Raw genomic sequence first — 19495 nt, 5'->3', positions numbered from 1 at the left:
TTATGGTGTAGCAGACATGTGACCTAACAGGATGGTAATCACTGGGCTTCCCCACGGCGGGGCGCTCTCTCATGAGTGCCAATCCAAAGCTGCAAACTTCTCATCTTTATTGTCTCACTTGTTTAATTTTTTTATTTAATTTTTTTTAGTTTTTCTATTATTTTTCATTATCTTACATTTGCAGTTGATTTTGTCTGTAGGGGTGTCACTAAGCCTCCTCCCCCAAGAAAGCTAAGCATATCCACACACACACATTACCGAATTTCCCAGAGGAATCCACCCAAGGGATTAATAAAGTTTTATCTATCTATCTCTATCTCTATCTACATAGATGCACACATATGCAAATGCACACCTCACTGCTCATGAGAAACTTGGATCATCTGAAGCTGGTATGAACTGAGTTTGAAGGTGTGTTGTCCATAGTGTGGGCTGCCTGTTTTACTACGATCAGAAATAGTGACTGCATTAATGTGGTTTTCACGAGTAAACCGTGTTATGAGGAAGCATGATTGTAACTGCAATGATATGCGCTCTTTGTACCAATGAGGAAAATGTCCTTCCGCTGTTTTCTAGAAAGTATCCTGTCATTTTCTCAAAACTGATCACTAGGTCTGATATAAATATAAATATATGTATATTTTTACAAGGTATTGGTGTCAAAATAAGAAGTTATAGTATCTTTCAGGTTCACAGGCTGATCAGCCCGCCCCCACACCAAACACCTTGGCCGGCTTTCCGCTGTTCAGCTGCTGCATGTCTGAGCGCACGCTGTTTGCGGTCGTGGGGAAATTCCTTACTTCCTTCTCCACGTCAAGCAAAAACGTGCAGGCCGAAGTGAAGAAACATCCTTCTTATGCACAACGACACTGAAAAGAGATGGATCTGCTTCTTCAGGTATGAAATCAGAGCCCAGTGGATATTTGTTCTGGGACACCTGATCAGACAGCGCTTCTCTCTTTTAGGGATTCATATTTGATCTTTTCTTGTTTTTATAATTAGGTAAATATTCCCCACTGAGAAGCAATTTTCCAGGAAAAGCATTTCACTGTCCAGCTGCCTGAGTGTTTTTGAATTTATTTCTACTTATTTATTTCTAAGTTTATAAAAGTACAATGTTGCAGACCTGCGTCTCCAGGAACGTGAGATGGAATCCCACCCACCCACGTTTGTCAGTTAGGTATTTCCAAATTGCCCATTATTGCATAACTCTGTTCCCTACGACAGACTGGCCTCTCATACAGGGAGTCCCCCTACCTAGTCATGTGACTCTGTACTGGAAACAGGATTGGCAACACCCCCATAATTTTGACCGTTGCCAACCCCCCCAGGTCAATAACTTTTATTATTACCCCCCCCCCCCCGTCCCCCCAATAATCCGGGTAATGCCATTGGTACCCCCACCCAGTGAAAAATCTTGGGTCTGGCCATCCAGTTTGTTCTAGTGCCAACCATAACTGGAAGACCAAACTGAAATTGGATGGATTATCAAACTGAACTAAATTTCTATCCATTAATAATCAGTCTTTTTTGTTAGAATGACAGAGAACTTTGAGCCAGTTAAATCCAGAGAAGGACACCAGTCACCTGATTCTCCTCCTCAAGCGCAATGTGTTCCTGACTACACACTTCACACACATCCCAAAATTAATCCGTTTTATCTAAAAGAGCTAGCGAGGTGATTTTACTGTGAGCATATGTGTCTATGAGTCTGTGTACATCTGTGTGCATGACTGTGTGTATGAGTCTGTGTACATCTGTGTGCATGACTGTGTGTATGAGTCTGTGTACATCTGTGTGCATGACTGCGTCTGTGATTCCGTGTGTCAGTGCATTTACACTACCACTGCATGGAGTGGTCGAGAAAAGAGGTGAATCCAAGAGATGCTTTTATCCGATTTTGAAATCAATATTTCAGAATCTATATATATCCTTTATATACTACAAACAACAGGCTCATATGTAAATCCAACTGTGAATGAACAAGTAAGAACGATCGGATCCCACCAGACAACCCAAATCCTGAACAAAAAACTCACATTAGAACGAGTCAAATTGAAGAACTTGGCCCTGGGATTTTGCACAGGAAGCGTACAGCAGATCTCAAAAGCAGAAGCAGTCACTGCCAATGACCAAGGCTGCACACGGGCAGATTCGAAAGCCGGGGCAAGAGCTTCTTTCCCATCAGGGGCAGTTTGCTTAATTCCAGATCAGTGTAATACTTACCATATTTATAGTACACAATAACAGGTCAGCAAAGATCTACAGCGGAAAAATCAACGCTGCATTTTCCCCTGCATCTCCCCATTTCAAGAGGACATTCTACTCCTTCTGACAAGAGGCCTGTGCTGTAAAAGAGGCAGCAGGCTTTATGACATGGTTAAATCAATACATTCCTGAAACTCATGTAGAATAAAAATCACACAAAGAGCAGACCTTCCTGCAGAAGAGCAGGGAACAGGGGTGGAGCCCACAGCAAGTCATCAGCGATTATTTATATGAATATGTCTCTCCTGCCTGTTGAAATAATCCCCCCAATTTTGACCTTCTTCTTGAGAATGTGGCAGTTAAGCTTGGATTTAATGCAGGTGGCCTAATTTTGCCGTAAGACAGGGTGAGTGGAAACACTGAGGCATGAGAAGCGCTGAGTGTTGGGGTGATATCCACTTTAACGGAAATGCAGAAAGGCAGGTGTAAAATGTGAGCAGGGCATAAGAAATGGGGTCAGCCCAATTTTAAGAGCTTAAGATCTTTTGAATCCAGGAGGATGGTCCAGCTTCCCTTTGCCTTGCTAACAAGGACCCGTGAAGCAGAGCCAGAACGGTGCCGCTTTCCGACTGCTGTCTGATCCAGGGAGAACCCAAATCCCAGCACAAAGTGAGGGGTTAGCGGCTCTTAAGCTAAAAGGATTGTGCTGGGGGATCGGATCCTCCAGGATTAGAGATCACAGCTTGGCAAGTGAACGGAGCCGGCGCTGGGTACCTCTGCCTAGTCTGTTTAGCCTTTGTACTTAATTGATCAGGGCTACTGCCTTATATCCTTCCATCTATCCATCCAGCCTCCAGCTGTTTATCCTGGTCAGGGTCACCGAGGGGCCTGGAGCCTGTCCCAGGCAGCACAGCGCATGAGGCACGAGTGCACCCTGCATAGAATGCAATTTTTGCATCACATATGAATAGAAAATTGTTAATGTGGCTTGTTTGGTAAAAACAGAAAATTCTGTCCAAGCAATTACTTGGCCTGTGAACAGAGCTGTCAAACAGCACATGCGTAACTCTGTGTAGATAAGGATGAGATACGGATAGAGAGATGCTGTGTTTGTGTGTAAGGGTGAGAGGTAAACAGACTACATGTTTGTATTGTTGTCAGGGAAGTAGCAACCGCACTCAAAGAGTAAGTCTCAGTTGGGAATGAATAGTACACAAACTGCCTCCCCTCAGCCTCTCTCCAGGGCGGCATCCTGCTGTCAAACACACAGATACAGCCTCTAATCTCAGAAGAACTGGGCCATTGTGGCTGAAAATAATACACATTTTTTCACATTTACTTAACAAATGCTTTAAACCAAAGTGATGTACAAGTCAGGAAAGTCAGAGAGCAGGTTTATCACCCCTAGAGCAATGCGTGGGTGGGGGGGGGGGGGGGGGGAGGGCAAAGACCTTGCAGATGGTCCTAATGGTGAGATTGCTCTCCCAGACCTGATATTCAAACTGGAACCCTCCCATCATGACCACAGTGTCCCAACCCAGTGACACCCCCCATCCGAGGCAGGACAAACAGAGGACAGCCTCAGCCAGTGTCCCGGGACAGTTGGGGTTAATGGCTGTGCCGAGGGGTCTGTTACTGACAAGATTACTCCGTCCAGTAATGGGATTCGAACCCCCAAAAGCTGGAACTAAAGCACACTAACCTCACCTGCAACTAACCAATAAAGTCGCCTTTGGCCCCAGAGTAAAAGAAACCCTTGAGTTTGCTTAGTTCCCTTTGAATTACATGACGTGACAAAAGATGCATCAGCAGGCTTGCTGTGTCATTGTTATGTGAGAGTTTAATTGCTCGGCACTGTGAGATCACCAAAGCCAGAGGTGACCCATGTTTTCTTTCATTATTTAAACATCATGAAGGGGTTTTCCATTCATCACACTGTAGGTAATTTAAATAATTCATAACTGATATTATATGCAACATTTTAAAGACCTTGTCTTCCCATGCCTGTATCTATGGACAATGTCTATTTCAGCTCAGATGTGGACAGACAGACAATAAGTATCGTCTTATTTGGTAGCACGAGGGCGCAAATAATGTAGCAGTTCACTCTTGCTTAATGCATTAATTAATCACATTCGTTCATCATTAATCAATCAATACAGTTCATGTATTTCATGCAGAATCTACATTAGTTCATGATTTGTTCTTCAGTATTTGTCCCCCATCATGTGGTGTTTCCTCTTATCCTTATTCGCTGCAAATGTCACGAAAGCTTCACGAGTCTGGAGTGCTGATAAGGAATGCCCAGAGCAAGGGCATACGGCCCTGGAGGCTTCTTCAGCATCTGCTGCCCTCTAGAGGCAGACCACTGTATGACCCAGGCTGCATTGTGAATGCTGGATGGGGGACAGGAAGGCATTGATCATGTTAGTTCTGTCCAAACCAGGCATTGTTATGAAATATCAGCTACGTGGCTCTTAAATATAAATACGAGAACCTGCCTCAAGCTTAGAGTGGCCCTTTATCGGTGGCTGATGTGGACGTGGGCTGTCGATGGGTATGTGGGGGTCCCCCCCCCCCGCCCGCCCCCCCGGTAAGCAAAATGTATCGCTTGACTGTAGGAGACCCCAGTTTTTAATCCCAGCCCAGCCCTGTCACTGTGGAGTTTTCTGCTTATGGATGTTCCCATTACTTCTCTTTCACATTTGTATTCCCTTCGCTGAATAACATTTAAAACTTCATTCATTTTCTGTACCCACTTGTCTGTGGGAATCTGGAGCACATCCCAGAAACTACAGGCACAAGCAGAGGAACAACCCTGGATAGGGCAGCTACCCAGCACCGGGCAACACACACATTTGGCAACCCTGATTTACCTGATTTAGGACTGTGGGGGGGGGGGGGGGGGGGGGACTTGAGAACCTGCAGGACACGGAGCATGTGGAACCTCCACGGACATATAGTCACAGTAGAAACTCAAACCCGGATCCCAGGGATGTAAGAAAAGTGCTACCCAAAGAAGCATAAATATGCTGTGTTAGGATTCTCAGTGACGTCTACCTTGCACAGGGCATCAGAAAGCAAGGAAACTGCCTGTGTGTCTCTTCAATAGTCCATCTTCTGCTACTTGAGCGTTAGTGAGGCCAGGCAAACAGCGTGGCATGGCCTGCGTGTTGGACATGCGACGGATTCTGGTTAACATGCACGCGCCACATGCAACCCTGCCACCCCAGAGCAGATTTTTTTTTTGGGGGGGGGGGGTTGAGGTGGGGGTGGGCTGGTGGACCTTCCTCTGTCCAGACGGTCTTGTTCCCATCTGCAGGCAGCAATAAATAAACCAAAGTGCTTTAGAACTAGAGGCTGCTATTTTAATGGTGTTTACTTTTAAATTTTGACTTTCGGAAAAGGGGGGCGGCCCTGTACTGTGGGGGGCCCCGAAATTGAAGTTATGTCTTGAGTTATAAGTTATATAATACAGATGTTTTAGGGGTCTGTACTTCTGTTACATCATCTGTTTTTGTGTTTCGCCTTAATAATAAATTAATAAAACATTAATAAAAAATCTTAATAAAATTATTAAAAAAAAAACCTCAGCTGCCAAAATCTACCAAAGGGGCTCAAGGTTTGTCAGATTACGTCCCTGGCAGTGAGATGATAGCTGGAAAGCCTGTACAATTCTGGGCTTAACTGGAACAGAACAGGGCAGGCAGTGACCCTCAGATGGGCGGAAACGGACACAAATGGAATCTAATAGACTATTCATAATGCAAACCACAATAAACAAAGGAAGGAAACCGCGAAGGAAACAAGGGTTCACCAGGGGTGGCTGTTATTCGAGTCGTAACAAAGAGCCCCCTCACATTTCTGCATAGAAAGACTTCAGATGCTCCTGCCATATATAAATGCAGTAGACAAGCCAGTGACGGACAGGCCGACGGGCCAATCGAAATGCAGGGAGAGTCCTCCCTTCTGAGAGGAAATCAACCAGAGCGCTTCCAGGCAAAGGCAGATTCACATGGTCAGAGGCTCCTGGGGTATTTGAGTTTCTACACTGGTGTAGTTGGGTTTGTGGGGGGGGGGGGTCCCAATGATAAGACTGGGAATCAGTCTGAATGCGAAAATAATCGTATTCTATTCCACCAATAGGAGGCAATCCCGTAAAATATGGGACAGATGGCAAGACCAGGTATAAACTTTTATAAACAGAGTTAGATGAGGCCCCTTTATATAGCAGAGGCCATACATACATACATACATGCACACATATATACATACACACATATATACATACATACATACATACATACACACATATATACATACATACATTTTATTTGTAAACACGTCCAATGTGCTACAGTTAAAAATAAAAAAATCTGTTAAAACGTTAGTAGGACTTAAATGGGCATGAGATTAAGATAAGATAAGATATTACATTCATATTTATTCTGGATACTGTGCTTCTCCCTGTCTCTAAGTAGAGACAATTAGTAACAAAGATACGCTTGACTATTCTAAGAAATCCTTTCACACTATTTTGTTAGTGCTCTTTTTTGTTATTATTATATGTGCCTTTTCACTCCAGACATGAGCTTCCTGGCCTTCATTTCTGTTTCATTTCTGTTCTTATGTGTTTTGGCAGGTTGCTACGATTTTTTTCTCAGTGTCAGCCAGCAGGGGGTGCTGTGTCCAGTTTAAGTTTAAGATATTTAAATGTCAGACCCACTGCCAAATGTCCAAGAATTAGCAAAAAGGCATTTTCACATAGCTTAACGCCTTTATTCCCAGCATAAAAAGCAGGCTTCACATCCAGGAATGAGAAAATATATGTATTTTTCCCTGAGAAATTTCACAGACTTGGAGTATAAATCCCAACGGAAACATTAATGGGAGATAGTGATACCACAAGGTTATAAACAGCCTATAAATACTCCTGAATACACACACAGTCAAACACAGGCCAGTAAAAGGCAGCAGTAACCATTCTGCTCGTCCACAAATCACTGTCCTTCAGCCTTCACAATCATATGATTTGTTGAGTCGTTAAATAGATCCAGCTAATTAATCTGTGCTCGTCATTCAGCCGGGCGAGCAACTCCCCGTGAAGACACTGAGCGGAGTCCTCTTAGCTGAGCAGAGGGCCCACCGGCAGATTCTGCCGAATTACTCTTGCCACGGAAATTGAGTCCCTCTACGGGCCCAGCACTCTTGGGAATTGCCTGGAGGAGTCAGGGTCCAGCAGCTGGATTACTTTAGCTGTACTTCTCTCCCGGCTGTTGTGGGTTTCTATGACGTCAGAAGGGCCAGTGTCATGGGGCCAGTCCATGCTTCCATGGTGAAGACACCAGTCTGAATGATGGCGTCGTTTGCTGACGGTAATGTGGGCCCATCAGCCAACCCCGGAGTCTCCTGTCACCTTGCCTAGTACCGCATCCTGCTGCGAAAGACCTGTGGAGGGGGGTTGGTTTGTTACGATCGTGTCACAAACATGCGCTGTGCGGCTCTGGGGTTGGGGGAGGGGCAGCACCCAGCCCAAGGCGCGTAATACATTTACCATCAGCATCGCAGACGTCATCTCTGACACAAGGAGGTAAACTAGGCTAATAAACACATTAGACACAGAACCCTAAGGCTTCCTACACAGACAGCGAGTCCCTCACCTGTTTTTGCATGTGAGAGTGGTGCTGGCTGAGTGTGTGGGCGGGGCCCTGCATGTGGGCGGGGCCCTGCATGTGGGCGGGGCCATGCACAGCATTCCAGTGAGGGCTGGGCTGGACGATACCTATGCTCCTCTTGGGTTGTGGTTTACGCTCGGGGCGTAGCTGCTGGACTGGCCGTTTCTCTGGGAGGTGCTGGCGAGGAAGGGCTTTGAACTGGGAGAGAGGCAAAACTGGTGGGGGCGTGGGGGGCCGCCGGGCCGGTGGTTGGGTCTTCTGTGCCTGAACAGTCTGCTTCGGCTGGTTCTGGGTCTGGAAGGGATCACGGGGCTTAGCAGTGTGTGCTGGCAGCGCGGCCTGTGTTTGTGTGACTGGGTTCTGCGTGGCTGCGTGGATCAGGGGAGTCGGAACCCATGTCATTTTGAAAACCTGTGGCTCTGGGTTGTTTGTCTGGGTGTTGACGCTAACTTGGGTCTGGCTGTGACTCCGAGGTACTGTTTGACTCTGAAGTCCTTGGACAGTGGGGGTGGTGTTGTTTTGGGGGCCATTTCCTAGCTGAACTGCCCTCGGCACCGTTTGACTCTGAGGTCCTCGGGCAGTGGGAGTGGTATCATTTTGGGGGGCGTTTCCTGACTGAGCTGCAATCGGCTCGGGGCTGGATTGGGTGCAGCTGGACAAGCTACTGTGATTGGCCACAACGTGATTTGGATAAGCGGGGGTGCTACGCAGCCAGTCCCAGGGCCGCCGGGGGTGACTGGGGAGCATAGCCTCAGACGAGTAGGTCTGCGTCCTGGCGTCCTGCTGTCCAGTTCTGCCAAAGTTAACGACATGTGTATAGTTCGTCTGGATGACAGCATCGCGGGTGGGGGCCTGGCTTTCCACACTACTAGTACTGATAAGAGGGGCATTATGTGCCCCCCCACTTTGCTGTACAGGAGGGGTCTGAGACAGGCCGCTTTCCGCAGTGTGACGGTTAGGCTGCTGAGGTGTGTTACCACCAATCGTGTTTAAGTGTAACGCGTCCCTGTTCTGAAGTGGGTCTGGCTGGACCGGATATGGGTAGGCGTTCAGGTTCACGTGGACGGCTTGCGGCTGGCTGTCGCTCCTGATGTGCTCTGTGGGCTGCATCGTGTTCAGGGTCAGATGGATCAGGGGGGGCACTGAACCTGGGGGAGCGTGTCCGGTCTGCGTCCGGTTCCGCAGGCTCTCTGGGGCATACGACTTTCCGGGTGGCAGCCCACCCCCATCCGGATGCCCATGGTTTGAGACGGGGCCTGAAGGGTTTCCTTGGAGCCCACATGTATCAGGGCCGTTTGGTTGGGGGGGCCGGGATGTATGGCCGTACTGCTGACGGGCATCAGGGAGCATGTTGGGAGAATGCAAGGGGGGATCTGAGTAACCGGCAGGCGCCCTGTTCCAGAACGAGCTCTGTGGGGCAGGCTGGAGTGGGTCGGTCTGGGTGAGAGAGATCATAAACCCCAAAGAGAGGTGAGATACCCCAGGCCGGAGAACACTGAGGAGACCAAAGAAAAGTCACACGGGAATAGACACACATCTCTGTCTCCGGGGGGCAGCCCTCGTTAGGCGTTAATTAGCAAACTTTACTTCAAAACAGCTGCAGAAAAAAAAATCCGCAATTAGCAAAACTAAGATTTGCTGTGTAAATTATCAAAGATTTCCTGGTGAGGGCTGGAAGGAAAAGGCAGACTGTCGAAGACCCAGAGGCTGCACAACGATAGAGAGCGAGTCATCTTACCGCAGGCGCTGAGCTCGGGTTTGGCTTGTCTCCCCTGAGCCTTGAGTCCCCTAAAGTACAGTGTAAACGTGGTGTAAACATGGTGTTAATACAATATAAACAGGCCGCAAAGACATGCAGACGTGAACTCGCAGATATACACACGCACTGTTCCTGCAGCACAGCAGCAGGATGATGCCGATGATGATGAAGATGACAGCCAGAGCACAGGCCACCACAATCCCAGCCACGGCACCGACACTAAGGCATGTTTCTGGAAGGGGGCGGCAGACAAATGTGGTAAAGAATGAGAGGCGGAGGTAAAGAGGAGAGAGCATAAGGGAGAGGAGCCGGCATGATGGAACTCACTGACGATGGTGATGCCAATGCTCTGCTTCGCTGTCTGCGTTGTCACTACGTTCCTGGCCATGCAGACGTATTGGCCACTCTGATTGGTGGTGATGGCCTGGAGGGTGAGGACGCCGCCGTTGACCTGATCTGCCGCCACAGATTGGCCGTTTTGTTGCCATGAGAACAAGGCAGGGGGCAACGAGACGGAAGTGCAGGCGAGTTGCAATGTCTGCCCCACCACTGCCTGCCCCCCTCCTACGCAGTTAGCCTGCGAATTCTGCTGCAGGACTGGGGCATCTGGGCCATCTGCAGAGAATGGGAAGAAAGTGAAAACAGACACTTTGTTGCCTGTCTTCATGAGTCAGTAAAAAAGACCTGTTGCAGAACAGTTTGCTGTAAATCACGGTAGATAGCTAGACTAGTTATAGAAAGTGTATACAGAGCAGACTTGCTGTGACTCACAGTAGACAGAGACTAGTTATAGAAAGTGTATACAGAGCAGACTTGCTGTGACTCACAGTAGACAGACTAGTTATAGAAAGTGTAAACAGAGCAGACTTGCTGTGACTCACAGTAGACAGAGACTAGTTATAGAAAGTGTATACAGAGCAGACTTGCTGTGACTCACAGTAGACAGACTAGTTATAGAAAGTGTATACAGAGCAGACTTGCTGTGACTCACAGTAGACAGACTAGTTATAGAAAGTGTATACAGAGCAGACTTGCTGTGACTCACAGTAGACAGATACTAGTTATAGAAAGTGTATACAGAGCAGACTTGCTGTGACTCACAGTAGACAGTGAGGCTGGCTGTGGCAGTTGTAGCACTGACAAGATTGTAGACCATACAGCTATAGCCCCCTGCGTCACTTCTGTTGCCTGGGTTGATAACCAGAGAATTGCCCGTAACCGTAATTCGGTAGTCAGGAGAGATGGTGGTCCCCCCCTTCGTCCAGCTCATGCTCGTCTCCGTTCCCATGGTCCAAGTGCAGGTGAGGGAGATGTTGCTGCCTTCAAGAGCAACAGGGGGGACGGACAGCTTCACCCCGGCAACCGCATCTGTCAACCGGAGAGGGAATTTCAAATAGTGAACTCTCAGATATTCATGTATGAGAAGTGAGGCAGTGTGCCACTGCTTTGTCGCCTCACCGAACACGTGTAGCAGCACGGAGCCTGAGCTTTTCCTCATGCCGACGATGCTGCCTGGGTCCACGATGACGGTGTAGTTTCCGGTGTCCGTCAGAAGGACGGGGCTGATCTGCAGCTGAGTGGCTGTGATGGTGATCCGGCCCGTGTACTGGACCGCGTTGTTCAGCACTGCCTGTCCCCCCACCCACAGTCCCAGCGTGATCCCCGACGGCGACACCCAGCTTATCGACAGGGCACTTGACACGGTGATCACGTCCAGCACTGCCGCAGCCCCGGTCCTCACCAGCACCGGAGATGTTTGGAACTGGATCGGGACCGGATTCTGGCACAGGGCGGCTGGCCAGGCTGCTGCCAGCAGGAATATCACAAGATCATTCCTTCATTTTACAAGCTTTGTGTGTCTAATAAACATTTCAGTCTGTTAACCTGCATATTGTAGCATATCAAGCAACAATGATCAGCATTAATCATCAGTCATAAGAAGACCATAGATACATAAAGAATGATCAAGATACACTGATAAATATCCCTTTTTGCCCTGGGGAGGGGTCAGTTTCACTAGCTGAACCTGGCTGAAACTTCGCTCTCTCTATCTTTCTCTCTGCTATTTGGTTTCTTGGAGCGACAGAAACCTCACTATTACTGACTTACCGACCGGCTCGCATTTTTTGCGTGCACATTCCTGACATGCTACATGTTTACACTCCCATGCGGTCGGGCTGACGGCTCCATGCACGCACCACTAAGCTCTGGTCAAACACACGATCCTGTCCCCAGCTATCACGTTTCAGAAGCCTGCTAGTAACCCCTCATGTGATTGGCGGGACTGGCTGACAACGAGTTAAGCAGACGAGGCGATTTGCAGGCGACAGCATTGGCTGCTGATGGGCAGAATTGTGGCAAAGTGGATAGATTTCCATTCAATCAGAAAGTACACAACAGGAAGCCTGGTCGCAGCAGGAGGTACCCTACCTGCCAGTAGACAAAGGACGACAGGGGCGTAGTGCATTTCCTCAGACTGGACAATACATTGGAAGGAAAACATATTAATTCAGGACACTTGATCCAAAATTCAGAACAGGTGTTGTATAAGTTCCCTGAAGTTCGATTGTACAGATAAATACTAAGCGGCATTTAAAAGCCAAGAAGGCAGAGAAGTTCTTCCGAGTGTATTCACCATTTTATTGTCGGTAATTGAAGATGAACAAACAGCACAGAAAACAAACACCAGGCACAATCACTCACCAGGGTCTTCATCCCCACTGTTCACATCTCCAGCCCACATACTGGTGAGATCATGTCTTCCTTCGAGACACCTTCACTGTTTCTATACTATGCCCGGAGACACTCAACCAGACAATCCAGTCTTCCCCCCAGGGCTGGGTGAAAGCCACGCCCCACCTTAACTTGTTTGACGTGAAGTATGCCATCATTCTTTTTGAGGAGTAACTAGTTAGTTAGCTGTCTCAGACCTAGAACATAAGAAATTTACAAACGAGAGGAAGCCATTTGGCCCATCAAGCTCGTTTTGGGAGAATTTAACTAATAGCTCAGAGTTGTTAAAATCTTATCCAGCTCTGATTTATAGGAACCCAGGGTTTTAGCTTGTGCTACACAAGCAGGAAGACTATTCCATACTCTAACTACACGCTGTGTAAAGAAGTGCTTCCTCAAATTCGTTTTTTAATGTTCTTCCGCTGATATCCACTTGTGGCCATGAGTTCTAGTATTTAAACTAAAATTGAAGGAGCCATTTGGCTGAACAGCATCCAGACCTGTTAGAATCTTATATACCTGGATCATGTCCCCCCTTAGTCTCCTTTGCTCGAGGCTAAACAGATTCAGCTCTCTCCTCATAAGACATTCCTCCAAGACCAGGAATCATTCTCATTGCACTACATTGCATCCTTTCCAAGACAGCAATGACTTTCTTAAGGTATGGTGACCAAAACTGGACACAATATTCTAGGTAGGGTCTTACCAAGGAATTATATAATCGTAGCATCACCTCCCTTGACTTAAACTCCACACACCTAGAGATGTAACCCAACATCCTATTGGCCTTTTTTATTGCTTCCTCACACTGGCAAGAGTCGGACATGGAAGCATTAACATACACACCGAGGTCTTTCTCATAATCAGCTACATTTATTTCAGTCAAGCCCATAAAATATCTGTACTTTATATTTCTGTTGCCTGCATGGATTACCTTACATTTATCTACGTTAAATTTCATCTGCCAGGTATCAGCCCAGTCGCTAATTAAATCCAGATCCCATAGTAGCCTCTCCGGTGCTACAATGGTATCTGCTACACCACCCACCTTGGTGTCATCTTCAAATTTAACCAGTTTACTGCATGTATTGGTGTCAATATTAATAATGTAAATCTATAATGGTCCTAAAATTGAACCCTGCAGTACCCCACTATGAACGCAGGTCCACTGTGACATTGTGCCTCTAATAACTACTCGCTGCATCCTGTCTGTTAACCAGTTTTCAATCCAAACTGCTACAGTTCCTAAAATCCTTGCTGCTTTCAGCTTAAACAAGAGCCATTTGTGGGGGACATCAAAGGCCTTCTTGAAATCTAAGTAGATCACATCGTAGGCCTTTTTGTAATAAATTTCTCTTGTAGCTTCCTCAAAGAACTCAAGTAGATTAGTTAAACAGGATCTACCTCTCCTAAATCCACGTTGGCTATCCCTCAGAATGTTATTTGAATCCAGGTAATCTACCATTTTCACTTGGATTATAGCTTCCATTACTTTTCCACTTATGCAGGTTAAACTGATTGGATTATAGTTGGCTGGATTACTTCTATTCTTTTTGAATATGGGTTTGAATATATTAGCATACATCCAATCAGAAGGTACCACATCAGCAGATAAGGATTTCTGCAGTAGTAAAGTTAAAGGTTGCCTAATAATATCCCTCATCTCTTTTAAAACTATAGGTAAGATGCCATCAGGGCCCTGTGATTTATTTATGTTGAACTTAGCTAGGCTTTGTTCTACATCAGCCTCAGTTATACAGTCTTGGCCGAAATTATCAGCACTATTGTAATTTTTCCAGAAAATGCACATTTCTCCCAGAAGATTGCTGCAATTAGAAATATTTTGGTTTATTTCCTTTATGTGCTTTGGATCAACACAAAAAACAGAGAAAAAAAGTTTGACAGCATTTCACACAGAATTCCAAAAATGGGCCGGACAAAATCATTTTATTTCAAGCATATGATGCTCCTTCAAACTCACCTGTGGCAAGAAACAGGTGGCTGGCGATATAGCAGTCACACTTGAAGCCAGTTAAAATGGAGAAAAGTTGACTCAACCTCTCTGTTGTGTGTCTGTGTGCCACACTAAGCATGGAGAACAGAAAGAAGAGCAGAGAATTGCCTGAGGACTTCAGAACAAAAATTGTGGGAAAATATTAACAATCTCAAGGCTACAAGTCCATCTCCAGAGATCTTCGTGTTCCCTTGTCCACTGTGCGCAACATAATCAAAAAGTTCACAACTCATGGCACTGTAGCTAATCCCCCTGGATGTGGATGGAAGAGAGAAATTGATAAAAGACTGCAACGAGGGATAGTCTGAATGGTGAATAAACAGCCCCAATCAACTTCTAAGCAAATTCAAGCTGTTCTGCAGACTCGGGGTGCAACTGTCAGCTTGGACTATCCGTCGGCATCTCAGCGAAATGAAACACTACGGCAGGAGACCCAGAGGGACCCACTGCTGACACAGAAACATAAAAAAGCCAGACTGGAGTCCAAAATGTACTTGAGGAAGCCAAAATTCTTCTGGGAGAACGTCTTGTGGACAGATGAGACCAAGGTAGAGCTTTTTGGTAAAGCTCATCATTCTACTGTTTACAGAAAACGGAATGAGGTCTACGCTCGTACGAAGAAAAGAACACAGTACCTACAGTCAAACATGGTGGAGGTTCTAAGATGTTTTGGGGATGTTCTGCTGCCTCTGGCGCTGGATGCCTTGACTGTGTGCAAGGCATCATGAAATCAGAAGGCTACCAAAGGATTTTGGGGCGCAATGTAGGGCTCAGTGTCAGAAAGCTTCCAAATATCTGGAAAGATTCCAGGGGTGCCAGCAATTTTGGCCATGATTGTACATATAATGGTCATAGATGAAGTTGTATTTGTACTAAATGCTGGTAAGTTACTAATGTTCTCTACTGTGAACACCCATGTAAAATAATCATTAAACTCATTTACTATATCAGTTTCATTTTCAGTTATAAGGCCCTTACTATCCTACAAATGAGTGATTTCAGCTTTTAGAGTGTAAAATATTGGAAGACACTGTTAATGTCATCTTTAGCCGTCAATGCAATCTTCCTTTCTACATTCCTCTTAGCGAGTCTAATGTTATTTTTTTAACTCAACTTAGACTTAGATACTCCTGCTTTATTTTGAAATCGTTTGTTGTTTTCCATTTGTGGAACAGAGCCCTTTTCCTCCTGACTTTATTCTTAATTTCCTCAGTAAACCACCCAGGTTGCAGTTTCCTAGATTTAGTTTCGCTGTAAACAGGTATGAAGTCCTCTTGCACTTGCAACTATGTGCTTTTAAACAACCCCATGCCTCTTCAACAGTTTTGCTGTTTAACTCCATCCAGTTTCTAGTTTCTAGTTTCAGTCTCATACCTTTGAAGTTTTCCTTCCTAACGCTGTATATTTTTGTTTGGGACCTTGCTCTTCGGACACTAAAATTAACCTCAAATTTAACCTTTAAATAATGGCAGGATGTACGTTCCCTCCAACCACTGAAAACAGCCAGACAACAGAAATGTATTTCCATCAAAAGCAGCAAGTACCATGTACACTCACGCATGCCACTGTCTATTTTCTTCATACACAAGATGGGTTGTTTTATGGAATCATTTACAAACATAATTGGACCAGTAAATAAGCCGTCAAATGATGATTTTCCAACTCTCTGCAAAAACATCTAACCAAGGTGACGTGCACCCAACCTCATTCATGTGTCAGACTCTTCTGCGTACATTTTTTTTGTAAAAACAGGAAATTCTCAGCCAGCAACTGTTTATGGAACAAACTGAGCCCTTCGGCTGTTCACCTGAGAGGGGGTGAACTGTAATGTTAATCTTTTCCAAAGAGCCACCCTAACGAACAAATATCATCCAGCGAAGCTAGAAAGCTGAGGTTTGCCAGGCAATGTGATATTGGTCACTAAGAAAATTACAGTCAAATCATGTTATGGGAGCAGCTTTTGAACCAGGTGACCTAAATCCTCCACATATCAGCTTGTATCACTTTCCGCAGAATTCATGTGGGCTGTGGAATTTACTGTATGATAGTCACCCAGCTTAAGGCATCGTTTTTGCATAATGGTTTTATGTTTAGGCTAATCATACCAGTTTATAAAGGTCATTCTAGCTGATTTAGCTCTCCATACCACTAAGACCAAATAGAACAATGAAAGATAAAAAAAAATAATCAAAAAGCAGCAAGGGATAGAACGTAAACATCTAAGACCATTTAAAACCCCATAGAACAGCAAACACCAGCTACCAGCATAAGCTGGTTCTTAGCGGGTTTTTTTTTTCACCAGGGAGGGGCGGCATAATGTAACACAGCTGGAGGCGCTAGAGTTCAAAGCCCTTCTGCCTTTCAGGTCCCAGTAGGGACAGCAGATGGATGTCATTGAATCATATAAATTCTACACGGGAAAAGACAATTACGCACTCTAAAAAAAACCGCAAAGTCGGCCCCCTTAGCCACTCCTCCACACGTCAGTGTTTTTGTTCTCTCTCTCTCCATGTTTATCGGTCTTTCGGTTTTATTATAGCTGCCCTCGGCTCACTGTGACTGCTTTGTAAAGACAGCGTAAGGCTGAGGTAAGACTAACTCCTCTTTAAACCTCGTTCACTTTTAGACTGTAGTTTCGCAGGGCTAGTGAGCAGTGACTGAATACAGGACGTTTTGGTAAATGTGACGTAAAGCCGAGCTGGTTTGCAACAAATGTGCCGCGAATGATCTTCTACAATTTAAAAATATGATACGAAGGGAAGCAGTCCTAACATCTATTAATTATGTTAAAAGCACGCTGTCTATATTTTATCGTTTAAAATACCTTTATATGCTCACACTGCACTGACCCGGAAAAATGTGGGGCTGATGTTTATGTCTCTCAGCCCCATGTGGCTCCCCTCTGTTCTCCAGGACGCGCGATATTTCTGTGACAGGACCCCAGCATCCTGACCATTAGTAGTGAAGCCTCATTGCATGATGGGAGTCCACCCAGTATATTTAGTGTTTATGATTAGTGTCACCTCGCTGGGTGAGTCCCACTCTCTTTCTCTCTCATTCCGCATTTAGGGTGCCTGCACTTTTGCGAATGATGTAAGATGGAACCTTGCTAATGGTTCAGATTCACTGGATGTTTGAACTTGGAGCTCTGATGTTCAGCCGGTTTCAGTGCATTTTGCAGTTATGACTTGCAGTGCTTCCTTCCAGTGCCAGGTCTGCACCACTGCATGTCTGTCCTCTTGCTAAATGGGGACCCCGTCCTTGTTGCCCTGGGTCAAACACTGGTTCTGGAAGCTCAAGTCAACAAAACCCCAGGACATGAGGTTTCAATGGTGACGTGGGAGAGGCAGAGAGGGAACCTTAGAGACAAGATAGCCGAATATCCCAAGAGGAACCTCAAGCCGCATGTGACCCTGGACCAGCAGGGAACGCTACTGAGAGTTACTGAACTGAACAAGGAAGGCTACGGAATCTATACTGTGACTGTGACTGACAAAAACGGGAAAGAATACATTGATAGACGGACCGTAAAAGAAGCTGGTGAGTTGGACAGATCACTCTGGTGGTTGCGTTTGATGAGCACATACCTAGTTAGTTAGCTCCTGCAATAATCATATTACTATGAGAAGTCACCTGACATGTGCATTTGGGGTCAATTTGACCCCAGGGTAGGCGTGAGAGTTAGTTAAGACCTTGTTTCTCTAATAACGACGTGCAACCTATGCTACGACTCTATGTTACAACAGCCATGCGCATAAATGTCAACAGAGCAGCATTTCAATTATAGCCCGTCGTGGCTCCTCCACCGTACCAACGGTTAGCTAATTAAACGATTAATTGAGGAGCGGTGAGTCATGTGTGTGAACAGTGGGTTACAGTGTCCCCCCTTCAGCCTAAGGCTGTAATGAGCTGGTAGGAGGCACCAAAGCAGGAGATCTGGTGCCCATCTCTCGTTTGCCTTCCCCTCTCAGTTACGCCACCAGAAGCGTCCATCTCGCTCTACTGCGACGTGCCCCTCACGCGGTGGGACATGCCTGGGTTCGTGTGGCTAGTGGACGGGGTGGACGTGTCCAACAACGCTAGTGTCCTCTCTGCGGACGGCAGGAGACTCTTTCTGTCCAGACAGAAAGGGTCAAACTACACCTGTATAGTGAACAGCAGCCAGGGTTCCAGTGTAACCCAGTACATCACAGGTGAGCCCCCAGATCCACCATCACCTGGATCGCAGGGCTTTGTTAATGATCTGATTTTACCATATCTACTGGAGCCTAGGTGTCATCTCAGCATCCTGTGACGGGCTTACCTGCAGCGGCTGGATCTGGGTCCTGGTGGCCCTGTCCTTTGCTATCTGCCTCTAGCGGTAAATATTTTTTTAATGATATCTATATACACTTCATCTCTTCTGTTGCTAATGTGGTACAACCATAGATCAAACTGCCAATCTCTTTTTAAATACCCTTCGTTGCATTATAGCCATACTTTTATTATGAAACAGATTACCACCACAGGAAACTCAGAATTGCAGATGTATTTATTTTTCTTTTCCAATTTGCAGGCTATTTAAATTGAGGCAACAGGGTGTCCCTCCCAGCCAATCATCTAGCTCTATTAATTGACACTCACAGGGTCATGTGCCAAATGATAGCGTCCATCAGCACAGTGCCATTGGGACCATGCAGACGATGACCACAACCTAACAACTGAGGTCTCTGTCACAGTAATGCAGAAACTGTTATCTTAATATTAATTGTGACATTTTTACTACCATGGTGTAATAAAGATGTATTTTGCCTGTGTTTATAAAAAATATTTTCATAATTACACGAGACATTTGTATCTATCTTTGTAGGTCCTGATTTTTCCAGTAATATAATCCAAAAACACTCTTTTTTTGTTCTGAAGTGTGTTTTTAATAGAGAAATTATTTTCATTTCAGTTCCTGAGAATATTCTTCTGGTTCTGTGAGTACAGCCCATATCACGGTTAGGCATGTGTGAAGGAAATCCTTAAAAAACACTGCAAAAACACTTGTACTTGCAGATTTCGCTTCCTGCCACCCGACAATGAAAACCCCCAGGTGCACCTAAAGCAAAAGTAAAAATGAGA

At 45.8% G+C, this 19495-nt stretch overlaps 2 protein-coding genes across 10 annotated transcripts; one reads left to right on the top strand and one right to left on the bottom strand.

Annotated features, from left to right (window-relative positions):
- Positions 1-6965: 6965 nt before the first annotated feature.
- Positions 6966-13297, bottom strand: si:dkeyp-97a10.3 (sialic acid-binding Ig-like lectin 13). Of its 4 annotated transcripts, none has more exons than XM_049026641.1 (9): positions 12346-13295; positions 12073-12118; positions 11101-11448; positions 10744-11010; positions 9970-10257; positions 9770-9874; positions 9622-9671; positions 7869-9320; positions 6966-7656 (listed from the first exon to the last, which is right to left on the bottom strand). In XM_049026641.1, the coding sequence occupies exons 1-9, from the start codon at positions 12355-12357 to the stop codon at positions 7630-7632; spliced, it is 2595 nt and encodes an 864-aa protein (XP_048882598.1). In that variant the 5' UTR covers positions 12358-13295; the 3' UTR covers positions 6966-7629. The 4 variants fall into 4 exon arrangements, with proteins under 4 accessions (XP_048882598.1, XP_048882597.1, XP_048882600.1 ...); XM_049026640.1 differs by having other exon boundaries at positions 11101-11452; positions 12074-12118; XM_049026643.1 differs by having other exon boundaries at positions 7869-8177; positions 11101-11452; positions 12074-12118; positions 12346-13292.
- A 3477-nt stretch (positions 13298-16774) lies between these two features.
- On the top strand, positions 16775-19210 carry LOC125749400 (uncharacterized). Of its 6 annotated transcripts, none has more exons than XR_007399871.1 (5): positions 16775-16977; positions 17303-17929; positions 18361-18582; positions 18662-18749; positions 18945-19210. XR_007399871.1 is itself a non-coding variant. In XM_049026635.1 (5 exons), exons 1-4 carry the CDS (start codon positions 17366-17368, stop codon positions 18745-18747), a joined length of 696 nt encoding a protein of 231 aa, XP_048882592.1. In that variant the 5' UTR covers positions 16786-17365; the 3' UTR covers positions 18748-18749; positions 18945-19210. The 6 variants fall into 6 exon arrangements, 1 of the variants encoding a protein (XP_048882592.1); XR_007399872.1 differs by having other exon boundaries at positions 16778-16977; positions 17459-17929; XR_007399870.1 differs by having other exon boundaries at positions 16779-16977; positions 17275-17420; positions 17597-17929; positions 18361-18749.
- Positions 19211-19495: the final 285 nt, after the last annotated feature.

The sequence above is a fragment of the Brienomyrus brachyistius genome, chromosome 9, assembly GCF_023856365.1.
Source record: "Brienomyrus brachyistius isolate T26 chromosome 9, BBRACH_0.4, whole genome shotgun sequence".
Classification (NCBI taxonomy): domain Eukaryota; kingdom Metazoa; phylum Chordata; class Actinopteri; order Osteoglossiformes; family Mormyridae; genus Brienomyrus; species Brienomyrus brachyistius.
The sequence above is the reverse complement of the archived record's forward strand: the minus strand, read 5'-3'. Positions and strand labels throughout refer to the sequence as shown.

Excerpts from the sequence above, each read along its gene's own strand:
- LOC125749400 (XM_049026635.1), top strand. The coding sequence starts at position 17,366 with ATGATGGGAGTCCACCCAGTATATTTAGTGTTTATGATTAGTGTCACC. Across the intron at positions 17,930-18,360 it reads ACGGACCGTAAAAGAAGCTG|TTACGCCACCAGAAGCGTCC; the intron begins GTGAGTTGGACA and ends TTCCCCTCTCAG. Across the intron at positions 18,583-18,661 it reads TGTAACCCAGTACATCACAG|GTGTCATCTCAGCATCCTGT; the intron begins GTGAGCCCCCAG and ends ACTGGAGCCTAG.
- si:dkeyp-97a10.3 (XM_049026640.1), bottom strand. Across the intron at positions 11,011-11,100 it reads CGTGCTGCTACACGTGTTCG|ATGCGGTTGCCGGGGTGAAG; the intron begins GTGAGGCGACAA and ends TCCGGTTGACAG. Across the intron at positions 9,672-9,769 it reads GCTGCTGTGCTGCAGGAACA|GGGACTCAAGGCTCAGGGGA; the intron begins GTGCGTGTGTAT and ends ACTGTACTTTAG.